Source organism: Epinephelus lanceolatus, chromosome 22 (genome assembly GCF_041903045.1).
Source record: "Epinephelus lanceolatus isolate andai-2023 chromosome 22, ASM4190304v1, whole genome shotgun sequence".
NCBI lineage: Eukaryota > Metazoa > Chordata > Actinopteri > Perciformes > Serranidae > Epinephelus > Epinephelus lanceolatus.
The window spans coordinates 23,247,158-23,260,672 of NC_135755.1; the positions used below are offsets into that span (position 1 = coordinate 23,247,158).

General features: G+C 40.7%; 1 protein-coding gene across 10 annotated transcripts in view; it reads right to left on the minus strand.

Moving 5' to 3' along the window:
* The window catches only part of LOC117246452 (adhesion G protein-coupled receptor L3), a 322,005-nt gene that overhangs the window by 71,470 nt on the left and 237,020 nt on the right, over window positions 1–13,515 (minus strand). For 8 of the 10 annotated variants that reach the window (XM_078164394.1, XM_033610361.2, XM_078164396.1 and 5 more), the window contains 2 exons: window positions 8,610–8,795; window positions 5,241–5,279 (listed from right to left, as the gene is read on the minus strand). In XM_078164394.1, the coding sequence (XP_078020520.1) occupies window positions 5,241–5,279; window positions 8,610–8,795 (225 nt within the window). The remainder of the gene's footprint in view (window positions 1–5,240; window positions 5,280–8,609; window positions 8,796–13,515) is intronic. The other 2 variants (XM_033610365.2, XM_033610368.2) reach the window with 1 other exon arrangement.

A 13,515-nucleotide genomic window follows, 5' to 3' on the forward strand; every position in this document is an offset into this window, starting at 1 on the left:
CCACTCTCTCCACTTTGAGCAGAAACAGCTCAGAGATTACTCAGGCAGAACTCTGCACTGCAGGCCAGATGAGGAGGTCTGTGTTTATGAGGATGTGGTTATCTTCATCTTTCAACAAATTGACTACCAGGGAAATTTTATCATCTCGTTACATTCCCGAACGAGGAGCCTCCCTCCGTTTCGCCTGCTCTAAGGTCATCCCGCGCTGTGACACTCCCCCATTGCATGCAAAGGTGTCATTTTAATGAGGGGTCGAAGCTCAGTATCCTCCCTGCATCCTGAAAATTCACACTCACTTGGTTCCTACTAAGGCACAAGATATTATTTTGTTCTTTTATGTGTTGAAATATCAATAACAATGCCATAATATGCTCTGAATCCCAAATCTTCTGCTTTAAAACAAAATAAATGCCGGAGGAAGAAGCCATTCGGAGCTAACGTGTTTGACTTTAGCTTGGTACAAAATGGATGGACATAATCACAGTAATTGGACCATAATGTCACTGTCTATAAACAAGCTGCCATTACTATGACCAAAAGGCACAGGAGGCAGGCCGCTATTTTCAGCGTGTTTGTTCGAAAATCAAAGGGCACCACAGAAAAACATTCCTGCAGGGGAAATGCAGAACATAGGGAGATGATCATTATACCCTTTGTAGCTTAATCAAGGCCAAATCTGTTGGGTGGGATTAAACTGGCTATGACACGTGGCAGATATCACTGTTTATGAACAACCAAGAAAGATTCAAAAGTAGTCATAATCAATGATTGTTTCATCTGCTTAGGATCAGCAGAGGCAGGCAGATTGCAACGACTGAACAGCAAATTAAGCTGTTTGCACTGAAACTCCCTGAAGATCCTAACGAGATGAAGACCTCAGCACCAGGTGAACTCAAGTGCCATCTACATGTTCACCACTTAAATAAGATAGAAGCCCTTTAATCAAGATGAGAATCGTTCCTCATCTCATTTAGACATCAACCTCAAGCCTGTGCTTTATTTTGGACCACATCCTCCATCGCCACAACCGCACCTGCACTCGCACAATCTGCCTTTTCCCAAAGTACTGTCGAAGTCTGTTTTTCAGCGCCGTCCCTGAGCAGAGGGACAGTAGAGGCAGGTGCGCCTCTCATTTGCTTTGTATTCCTCTGCTAATCCCATTTATGTCAACCACCAGGGCCCCGTTGGAGAAAACATTGCCCAATTTCCCTAATCAATGAAAGTCCCTCAAAGGCTGGCAGCGCGTGCAGTCAATGCCTGTGTTTACCTAAGGCCACAGATGTTGCTCCATTATTCCGGTTCGTCAAGTGAAAGCTCCTCACTGTTGTTTGAATTTGTCAGCCCAGCGAGGGAATGGAACAGAGGAGGAGGTGCGCAGCTGAGCAGTGTGTACAGTCATGTATGGTAATGTACAATGCGTGCTCCAAGTATACACAACACTATGGAAACATGAACCCAGATGCAGGAGCAGGAGCATACGGATGTATGTAAATCAGGGAGAGTATAGATTTGTATGTCATTTCTCTGCATGGTAACAGCTCAGCGCTTCCCTCACAGAGCTGCTGGTGTGTCTTTAGACTCTTAATATTATTTTTTTTAAAATGTATGGTTTATATATAGTGTACATATAGTTTATTGGAATATTTTTTGGAATAAACTATGTGGTTTGCACCCTGTCAGTAGTTAAAGAAATCTTTCTATATTTCTGCTGTCAACATGTTCCCTGAAATGACTGAAACCAATCTGTCAGTGTGTCTCTCAATACTTTTCAAATTCTGCTAACACATTAGTTCCTACTGAAAACATGTATCTATAAAAATGGGTTACAAATTCATAATTTTGACTTGTTAAAGGGCCTGGAAACGTCTTGAAACAGCTGTGCATTGCCGTTTGCGAGGCTTAAACGGAGTAAACCATAAAATTGTCAAGGACTATTTTCAGCAATGGAATAAACCAGGGGTCTTACACACAAGGGCAAGTCAAATTCAAGGACCTTTCGAGCACTCATTTTATTTTCAAGGGTGAAATTGCTTTCTCCACAACCATTTGTTGCAAGAGAATTCTACTAATTCTTAAATGGAGCAAACACATGCCACCAGGGCTTAAATTGAACTTAACAGTTTAAGTGGTTATTATCATTTTGGCATGTGACTGGCAAAGGACAAGAAAAGGCAGAAAATACACGCAGAGAATGACACAGTGATTACTTGATTTTTTTTTTCTTCAGCCCTGACATGTTCTCAAAAGCACTCAGAGTTTGTGAACGGTCCTTGTTGATAAAACGTCTGTACAAAACTTAATTTAGATTTTTTTTCCCCTACAACTACAGATAGTTTCTACACATTTATAAATTTCTTTAAGTTAGGTAAGTTAGATCAGTTTCTCTAGCTTAGTTTTTGACAGGTTTGATTGATGATTTACGAGCACACACTTACTGATCATGAAATCTCAAACTCTAAAACCATAAAATAACCGTTTTGAGACAATTAGACAAGTATTTGTACCCAAGTTCAGTGCAAAGTCTGACTTATTTTTCTCACTGTTAAGATGCAAAGAAGATAAAAACTTAATTTCAGCCTGAATTCTAAATCTGTAATATGTTATGCCCATTTCAGACCGAAGATTCACGATGAGATGAGTTGAATAAAATAAATACTTGCAATGTGCCGTTCTGCAACATTCTAAAAACCTGCCGGTTCACACCAATGCAACTAGATGAGATGGCGTATCATCTCTATGCAACAACTCTTTGTACTTCCGTTCTGATTTCTAGCTTTTCAGGCTTATTTTGTGGCTGAATATAATTTATAACATCTTAAAATATGAATGAGGATAGTGATGGTGAGATACTGGCTACAGCTGCATTTAGAGTTGTGATGACATGGTGAAAAACCAACAAAACGAACATCGGATGGACTGAATTCATCATAAATACGCAACAAAAGTATAAATGACCAGCACAAATTAATCAGTCAATCAGAATCTGTGTGTTAGGGGCATAAGCACATACAACAAACAGCAGCAGTGACCCACTGCCCGACACTGGCACGCCGTGAGGATGTAAACAGAGGGCTTGGTAGGGACGGAACAACTGCCGCAGCAAGCATTCGGACTTGACCAGCGGACTTCACTCCCAGCAGATGGGCTGTTGAAACAGGTGAACAGCCTTAGAATCTAAAACCAGCTGCCGGCGATTTTACCAGCTGAGTTGCAGGTGACACCATCAGCCAGCTTGAGTTGAGCTCAGACTGGCCACTTCACACCACTGCAACTTTTCTCTACAATGTTCTAAAAAGGTTTCAAGTCGTCATGAATCGTTCTGTACTGGGCTTTAAGCTGGAGGTTGAAAACTTGACTTTTCAGCTCTGTTAGAGAAACTCCACTGAATTTAGATTATTTACGTGCAGCACAGCTTCACTTGCAGATAACTGAGACTCCTACCTGCCTGGAAACAACAATCAAACCATGAACCTTCTTTAGAACAGCCCAAATCTGTGAATCTGCTCGCCTTGCTGTTGATCAGTGGCTAACAAGCAGTGCTAGCTGCTAACAGCCACCGCCACCAACAAACTCCACAAATCCATTCAAAAGCTCCACCACCTACAGTCAGACACACATGGCTGTTAACTGACTGCTAAATCACAGCTCAGAACTCGTGCTAAAGCATGACGTTGCTCCAGTAAGAGTGTCTGAAGGGCTTGCAAAATATCATTGCGCAGGAAATTACAAAATAATTGCGTACATGGCCATTCTCAGCTTTGTCATTTACAAATTTTTTTCTGAGATATTTTTATAAAATTATCTATCATTGTGTTCCCCTTTCATTTTCAATCATGCACTTTTTCCAAGGACCGAGTAAAAAACATGCCTGATTTTCAAGGTATTCCAGTACTTCAACCTTTGAATGCCAAACACAAGTACCTCAAGCATCTCAAGCACAATGTATAAACCCTGGAATATACACTTGATGCACTTGTGAGTCATTGCAGCATCACAAGAAACCACAGTGCCCATATTCATTGTAATGAAATCACGTGTCAGCCAGTGCGGCAGTGTGGCTCAATAGTATGTTTTCATCCCTTTGGTTGACAATGAAGGTCTACGGCACAGAAGAATGTCTTATTTCAGACACTTGACAGTGGTTTAATTTTGGTTGATTGCTGGTCTTTCAATAGCATTTGTTGGCCGATAAAACCATATATACATACATAAAGGATATCATCACCCATCTGCACATGCGAGCACGCTCAAGCGTATGCAAACATATATTCCACACGGATGTCATTTGCACAATCACATGACTATACATAGCAAAGTGCCTCCTGACATGCCTCAGAGGAATCAAGGCAAATACATGTTGCTTAACATAAGCGCTGCAGAGCGCACACATAACACAACATCTGTCTCCAACATGCAAATTGGAGCCATCTGTATGGGAGAGAGGGATGTCAACCTATCCCATAGTTCTCTTGTCAAGGTAGAAACGATTCTGATGACAGCTAAAATGTCACCCCGGGGATAACAAAATCACTCAGTAGCCCGAGAAAAAGCTGAGGGAAGCGATAGAGACCCCCCTAAATTAGGACACACATGTATTATGCATCAGGGAGAATCATAACATGCCATGACTTTGGCTGACTTAGTAGTTGGAAGTTGACTTGCTGGTGTAATGAGGTCACTTCTTTTGGCTCTTAAACATTTGCTGAGGAATGTAGGAGTGTGTTACATGCCTGAGAGCTTTATTTTTGACTGATGCTATCCACTTATGTGGGTTATTTCACTGGAAAGCAGTGCTGATATGATAGTTTAAGGGTGTTTTTTTAAAATGACTGAGATGCTGGAGAAATCCACAATGGATACATGGCCATTTGGAAACAGAGAAATTCTCAGCCTCATGCTCAGGCCTAATGTATTAAGTGGAGGAAGGAGGATCCACGACATACACATGCAGGGGACATTGATGACATATGACTCATAAATGTAGGTTTGAGGTTATCTTGGATGCAACGTAAATGATACTTATGAAATTTGACCCTTTGGTTCAGCACTGGCAGAAATACAGCATGTGGTGTACACACACAATTTTTACATACATATATGTACATATAGTGTTTGTCATTTCTTAGCCAGTAGCATTCCACTTCAAAAGGTCAAACTTCAAAGTACACGGTAAAAATGACAGCACAGATGCCACAATGGGAATGGAGAGGAGGTACAGGGGGAAAATTCAGTCCAAATACCTGCACATAAAACCGGCAAGAGCGCTCTCTTTTCTGCAGCTGCAATCCAAAGAAAACGCAAGAGTTAGCAGAAGGTCCACAACTTAAACAGTTCCACTTGAACACATTTTCCTCTGCTTGAAGTACAGAGTTGTAGTGAGTAGTGAGAAAAGAAATACTCTTGCAACAATCCCTTTCGTACAAATAGTGTGCAAAGTAGTATATACATTAATTATGCACTACTGTAGAAAAACAGCCGAGACTATTGTGTTAATTAGCACTAAAATGAGACATACAAGGCATGTGGGAATACGCCTATGACACTCTTAAATGTGATTTCAAGGTTAATATTTTATTTAATTTTTATTTTTCACTTGAGGAATTCATGTGAGAACTCAGGAGAGCTGTTTATCTTTTGAACCAGTGCCACCATTGAAAGGAGAGTTAGTGCCGACAACAATTCCGCATACCTGAAAAATGACAGGAAGCTCAGGCTCAAAGAAACACTGTTAGCACTGCATGGAGAGTGAATAATTTTAATTGAGTTCTGATACAAGCAAGGTAGCCAACAGAGCTACTGTGTGGCTTAACAGCTAGGTTCTGGTACCATGCGAAATCCCATGCAGATTAGCTCCAAAGAGTACCATTTCCCCATAAAGGAGCCTCTTGCTCTACATCACAGCCCACTCTTCTGGAAACGCTCCCGTCCGTACCGTTAGCCAGCTACCCTTTGATCATGAAAACGACACTGATCTCACCGTTTGCCAACTCAATCCTTTCATTGTCTGCTGGCAGAGAGCATTGTGCTTCGCTATCAAAAAAAAAATCTTTAATTCGCTTAGCTCTTTGCAGATTGTGTCAAAATGATTGAACTCGGGAGGTAAACATCAGCCAGTGCCAGAGCAGAGAGGAAGAGCTCTGTGAACTCCGGTGTTTCCTTGGGGAGAGCTCTCACTGGCAAAGGAAGATGAACACAAGGGAAAGATGTAGGGCCATCTTTTCTCCATAGATGCACCATACTGCAAGAATGGAGTGCTTATCAGAGGATGGAGATTTATAAATCATAAGAAGCCCCTGACCTCTTGAATACATTATCGTGGCTTTAAAAGCTTCTTTTCTTTTCTCTCAACCCAACTGCTTCTTTTCTATATCTTTACAAGAGAAACTAAAGACTCTTAACGGCAATCTCGACCACAGCAGTAGCCTCTATCTTGAATGTAGCGTTTTATGGGAAACTTGTTTTTTCAAGAGCTATTATAAACTCTAGTCGCTCCTCAATGTGAATTTACTCATCACATTCCCTTCTGAGGCCTTTTGGCCATTTTTACTGCCTCCCCTCTCCATTGGAGAAAACTGGCACTAAAATCTCAATGGGGACATCTGTGTCTGTTGCGGCAATGAAATAAAAACCGCCCCGAAAAAAAAATAAAAAACCTATCCAAGAACAGGTGTTCATGTTCCCCTACAAGTGAAGCCGCTCCAGCAAATTAACGAGTGACATTTTGAATTTCACTGATGTTTGCTTTTCTGTTGGCTGCTCAGCAGACAGAAAGTATTATTTTAGCTCGCTTTGCCTGAGTGCCCCTTACCGTGCTCTGCTGCAAATTGGGGAGTAAATGCATTAGCTTCAGGTTCAGCAAAAAAAAAAAAAAAAAAAAAAAAAAGAAAACCCTGTACTCCCGCAGCTGAAAACTGAAAACTTATCCTGTCCCATTAGTCAAAAATCAAGTGGTACAAGTGTAGTGCTTTTGACGAACATGACATATGGATAACATCTTTTAAACTACATCAAAGTTAAATCAATAGCATAATACATGATACTGGAGGAAGAGATATGCCTGAGCTTCCAACTGAAATTGAAGGTGTGTTTTAGTATGCGCTGGACCACGGGAAAATCGTGGATATCATTTTATCTGACAGCGCTAGGCCAAATAGCAGATCATTAAAAGAATGCCCACCGTTCAGGTTTGACTGGACCGACGTTTGGTGATAGGTAGGCCTCCATTTTGGAAATTTAGAAGGGTTTAGGAGTCAGAATGAAAATACTGACTGACATTGGCAATATGGAGTCAAATGGTTCACCTAAAATGCCTTCATTTTGCTCCTTTAGAACAGTATGAACAATGAGGCGAAAAGATCACCATTCTGTGTTTATACCACCTGTTCTCATTCCCAGGGTGTCAAAAACCACTGCTTTTTCAGGGCCCTCAGCGTGTGATAATGACGTCAAAGGCACACTTTAGTGTCTTTATGAGACACACTGGGCTTTGAATTTACTTTAATATATGCCCATCAAAGGCAATACTTGATGCTGAGAGCAACTGGCCTTGTTTACATGGATACCGATACAAATAAAAACAGATTTTTATTTATCCCGTATAAAAAAAAATTCTGGGTTTACATGATCGGTTGTGAAAACGATATCCCTGTTTACACAAAAACGCAAAAACTGCAGCTTTTTGCTTTTAGCATACCAGGCCAGTAGGTGGCGATACACCATACATGTATTCAAACACCATAGAAGAACATTCTGCGCATACACAGCCATTTGTTTTCCTCTTGGCACCAGTGATAAAAACAATGATAAACTACATTTTAACTTTATGTAGCATAGTTAGCTGCTATTCACTTACTAATATTGGGCACAGCAGACGTCTTTGTGCGCCGATGTAGCGGTGATGTTGATGCAGCAATGCTAAGTCCATTTGTAAGCTCGTAAGTTGTCCTAAAAGTGCTAATAAAACGTAAACAACGCGGCATATATCCACCATTGTTGTTGTGGTTCCCGGGCGCCTAATGGGCATGCGCGAACTGGGTTGCAACGTCATCGTTTTCCAAAATCTCCGTCTATCCTGTTTACACGTCTCCATAGAAACGGATATTTTTAAAAACTTTCACTTTGGAAGCCGTTTTTGAAAATCTCTGTTTTCGTCAAGAAAAATGCCGGTTACGTGTAAATGATAGGTGCAAAGAGCGGGAGGGAGGGGAGGTGGATGAGTAAAATAAAACCTTTATTCAAGAGATGACAATTCGTGTCCCATGTGAAACTAAAAGTTAATGTTGTTTTAACAAAACATTACACACTGATGTCACTCATATGGCGTATTTATGTAACATTACATAACAAATGTACTTATTTAAACCCAATACGTGATCTTTCTTCTCATCCTCATCCTCATCCAACCACGTTATACTGTGTTTCACGTGTGTGTCTCATAGACATGCTAAAAGGTTCCCTGTGCGTTCCCATGAGACTCTGAGGGGCGTGATTAAATATGAGTATTTCACAACCTGGGAATGAGAACTGGTTGGTTTATCCACCCTGTTAGTCAGGATATTATTTTCAGAGAAGTAAGTAATGAGCAGTGAGGATATTTCTTCTGTCTCTACCTTGTTGAGGCTCCGTGCTGCGCTATCTTTGCCACCTGGCGTGAGGTTCCTCAGCTGCACGTCGAGGAGATCCACCAGCTGAACCATGGCCTTCACTGTGTAGGTGATGTCCCCTGCCTGGAGATTACGCTTAGTTTGTTCTGCCAACTCCCTGGCAATGACTGCAGCCGTCTCTCCAGCTTTTAGCTGTTAAATAAAGAACAGAAATACAAAATAATAATAGAGTGAAATTACTTACAAAAACATCATTCAAATTGTGACTGAAACATTTAAATATCTGAACTGGCTGAGATTTAGTCCTCTACAGCTGAACAAACACCCAAACAACTCTAATACCCTCATTATATGCAGTCTAAATGCTGGAAAACATGACAAATTATAATATACAAATGTGTAGCCCCTTAAAATGAATGCCGCTTAGCCTATACATTCTCCCCAACCGTGCTATATTGCACACAATTAATGTGGCGAGACAGTACTCAGCTGAGTGCACACTGGGGCCAATATTGTATCCGGAAGCAATTATGAAATCAACTATTGAGGGGATTTCCCCAGATAGCCTTACACCTTTATGAAACTAATGGGGAGCACTGCAGCTCGGGGCAGGCAGCGTATATGTTGTACACAGAGGACAGATCCTATTGGATACTCTTTTTTTCTTATGTTTGAAAGCTTATGTGGGTTTTGTGTCTCGGGATTTGTTGGAAAATAAACATACCAATAATAATTTGTGAGTATTTCCCTTTTGTTGTTGTAAGGCTTAAAATAAGGTCTGCTTCATATTGTTTTTAAGACCTTTTCCCATTTTCTTCTTTACTCCTCCATCTTATTTCCTTCCCAAACACTTATTTGACACACAGAAACATTACCACGCTCTTTTCTATCCCATTACTATTTCACTTGCACTCCAGAAACAATTCACCTGCATGTATAATGGCATTCCTCAAAACAAAAGCATCAAATAAAACCTCTCCACCACACAGCTATTGTCCAATCACAGCTTAGCAACCACAGAGAAAGGCATGACAGGAGCTCTGCATGGGGCTCTAATAAGATCAATATTTAGCATTAAACGAGGCTAAAAGGTGGTGTATTTTTCCAAAACCAAAAACCAGAAGAGGAAAACATGTAATAGATGAAAGAGTGTTTATCCACTTTAACTTAAACTGTAATCATTAGCATGCTGGGTGACTACCTCCAGTAGTGAGTGAGCAATATGTCCAAGGTTAAGGAGCACATGATTAGCTCACTCCTTTAGTCTGTGGTTGTACAGGTTATGTAAAAAGGCACAAAAAGAAAATGGGCTGCAAATCCATTGTGTAGTATTTTCTTACTGTGACGGGGCTATCATAAGAAGCTCTGTCCTGCTCCTTTTTTGGATTTGGGGAAATTTATGCTCCAGCAACCTGATTCAGAGTGAAGAGACATAACTTTACATTTGCCAAACACATCCATTAGTCATATGATTTATATAGATTTGGGGGGCTGCCCATTGTTTCGACGGCTCATAAGTCTAAGGCTCCAATAGTCCACAAAAAACGCCCTATCGGACCAAAACCCCATTGGTCCAACAACCAAAGGCACTCTCCTCAACAGAAGCACATGGTTAATTATTACACAGAATAAGTCATCGGACTTGCCAAATATGGTAACTCTGACTCTGATTGGCAAGTACCTGTTACCTTGGTTGGTTGGGTTGATTAGGTCTAGGTATAAGGAGTGAGATTGTATAGGGTCACAATAAGAATATTGGGGTAAGGGCAGAGTAGGGCCTATGCCAAAGTACAGGGGTTCCCAAATTCAACGTCATACTTGTTTGGCCATGTCATTGAGCTAGTTTGCAGAAGGAAACGGCACTTCAAAATAAAACCTCCGGCTGCAAGTTCACTTTACCTCAAAGTAAAGTGTGTTTCTTACAAACTTGACATGTTTGCGAGTCACTTGCAGTCCATTCAGAGTGAACCTGTGACCCACTTTTTGACTGCGACCCACCAGTTGGTAAGCACTGCCATAGTAGGAAGGTCTGATGACATCATTCTGCATATATATTAGCCATGTGCTTCTGCTTAGGACAGCGTGTGACATGGCCCTTTGTTTTTGGAATGGCCTTTCCGTCCAATGGGACATTTATTGGACAACTGCTTCTGAACCATAAGGTCTCAGAAAAATAGCACAGCACCTACAATAACAGGGAAGTTTCTTTCACAGAATAAACTTTCTAATATCTAACTGGTGAGCTATGGAAGCATCTGTTTATTGGCTAATGAGGCTCACCACAAATCCTGAAAAGTCTGCTCACAAACTTTGTACTTTACACAGCTATTTATTCTGGTTTTTAAAAATTACAGTGTGTGTCTACCTAGTAATGTGAAGAGCGGCCCCTTGATGTTAACCATTACCTACCTTTAATTTTGGAGTCTCTATTCGCCAGACATGTAAATAAATGGGCCTTATCCAACAACTAAATTAATTCTTTTCAGTGCAGTGCCATTTTTTCTTCCAAATTATCCGAAATGTTTATTTGGAAATAGAAGACTTCAATTGGAAAAGAATAGACATGAAAGTCATTTAAAAATCAACGAATAACACTGATGTGACTCCGACCGAATGTTTTTACATGTTGCACCTGTATCTACAGTGAATCTACAACTGTAACACAAATGTTATGTGATAATTGTTCTAGATATTAAACAGTAAATGACTTGAATGTGCAGTCAGCTTGACTAAATGTAGAACACCCTGTTGATGCTGTCTTTCAAGGGTCAGTTACCTTCAAGCTTTTTACTAATAGACGAGGTGCAGTGAGATGAGCCTCAAAACCGCAGTGACACACACTAAAACAGGCCCGTACTGATTTACTGTGCCATCACCTGCTATCATCGCCTGTGAGTTTATTAGTCAAGCCAATTATGCTGCTTAAATTGGTCTTCACAGAGGTGTATGCAGGGGAATGCGTCTTTGGAAGATGTTTTCCTCTTTTCCCTCCCTGCTCTTGTCTCTTAATGAGGGGAGCTGGGGATGCAAGGTAAATAGCCCTGTTTCTCTCTCTCTCTCTTTCTTTTTTTTCTGTTCATCTGATGTCATTTCTTTCTGTTTTTATTCTCCACATCTTCCCTTCTCATTTTGTCGACTGAACCATCTGGTAATGAGCAGTGCCACATACAGGACAATGGCCCTAGATATAAAATAACGAAGTGCCAGATGGGCATTCGAGATCTCTGACATGTTGATCTTCATTAAAGTCTCCTTGTCTCCACAGCGACAGGCACACTGCTAAAGTGTGATCTGCTTCTAAAAAAAAAAAAAAAAAAATTAATAACGTTTTCGTTAAAAACTCACGCACTACTTGATCGTCACTTCTTTCTGTTGATTTTACCAAGCAATATTCTACATCAGTTACTGTTGAATCCATACAACAACGTAGCAGAACAGCCTCTGTAGCAAGTTCAGAGACACATAGCTCTAGTTAATTTCTCCAAACAGCAGCCTGTAGTGGAGCTTTATTGCACCGCTCAAATGGTGCTGTGCTGCACAGAAATGCACCTGATAATTTCTCTGCCTTCTATTTTGTTCCCAAACAGCCATTCTCCATCCATATCTGCAAACTGCCATTTGTTTAATGGGCCGAGCTTTGTGCCGTTGAGTAGATCATAAGTGTTATAACATGCACGCCTCAGGGCCCTATGAGTTTAAGGGAGAACATTTTCAACATTGCCTGCAATTCATAACCTGGAACCCTGATCCTCACTTGCCGTAACCTTCTCCTCTTTTGATTTGATTCTATTACAGATTTAAACATAGGAAGCTTTATGTGGGCTTTTGCATAATAACTTGCCCGTAGAGGAGGAGATACAAATCGTTTGTGCTTGAGAAGTATGGAATGCAAATATCTGCTGTACTGGAGGGACAGAAAGTGGTCTGGATTACCCGCAGCAGTCCATTAGACTGTGGTGCTGTGCGACTGGTTTTCACTCTGCCCCCATCCAACCACCCACGCCAAACATACACATACACACAAGGATAACCCTTCTATTAAGTGAACCCTATGGCTAATCCAAGACATTAATTGACTAGTTAAGAAGAGACAAAGAACAAAACACACAAAAACTAAAGCCCTTTAAGTACAAGTGATACACACACTCTTGGTTTGCCTTGTGAGCTATTATATATATTATATTATGTAATCTTTAGTTATTATGTAGTCACTTAATAAAAGAATTCTTCTACCGGGAGCTGCAGTCAGCCACCAGGGGGCGATCAAAGTGTTTTGGCTTCACTTTCAGGAAGCTGTCATGCCGTCCATCTTTATAGACAGTCATTGCTCAAAACTAATAGGAGGCAGCATTTTATCTGAAAGCTACTCATGAACATCAGAGCAAGAATACGCCAAATTCAATCAAACTGCTGAAACTCTGACAGTTGGTCTAAATAACACTGCTATCTTATAATCTTTATGGGTGGCAGTTTTAGTAGGACCATAGTAACAACAAAAAATAGTCACATCAAGACATTATATGGACAGCATTTTGAATGTTCTTCAGTATAGTGTGTTGCCATTAGTTGCACTGTCTGTGCTTCTTGTGTCTCTTGGTGGACTGTGGATTTTGGGTTTGGGACTTCGGAATAAATAGCTCTGGACATATTTTTGCTTTGACCATGCCTGGGCTGAGACAACAATTTTAAGATTACAGACTTGAACAAGCGACAAATGGTAAACCTGCAAGCTATCTTAGCCTAGCTAGCTTAGCTTAGCTGTATACCAGCCTGAAGTGGCTGACCTAACCACATCAGTAGCATGGATTTCGGACCTTGAATTGTCTGATTGTTGGATTATCAATTATGAAAGACAAAGTTGAGGACATAAAAAAATCACTAAAAAACAACAACTTAGACTGGACTTGACCTA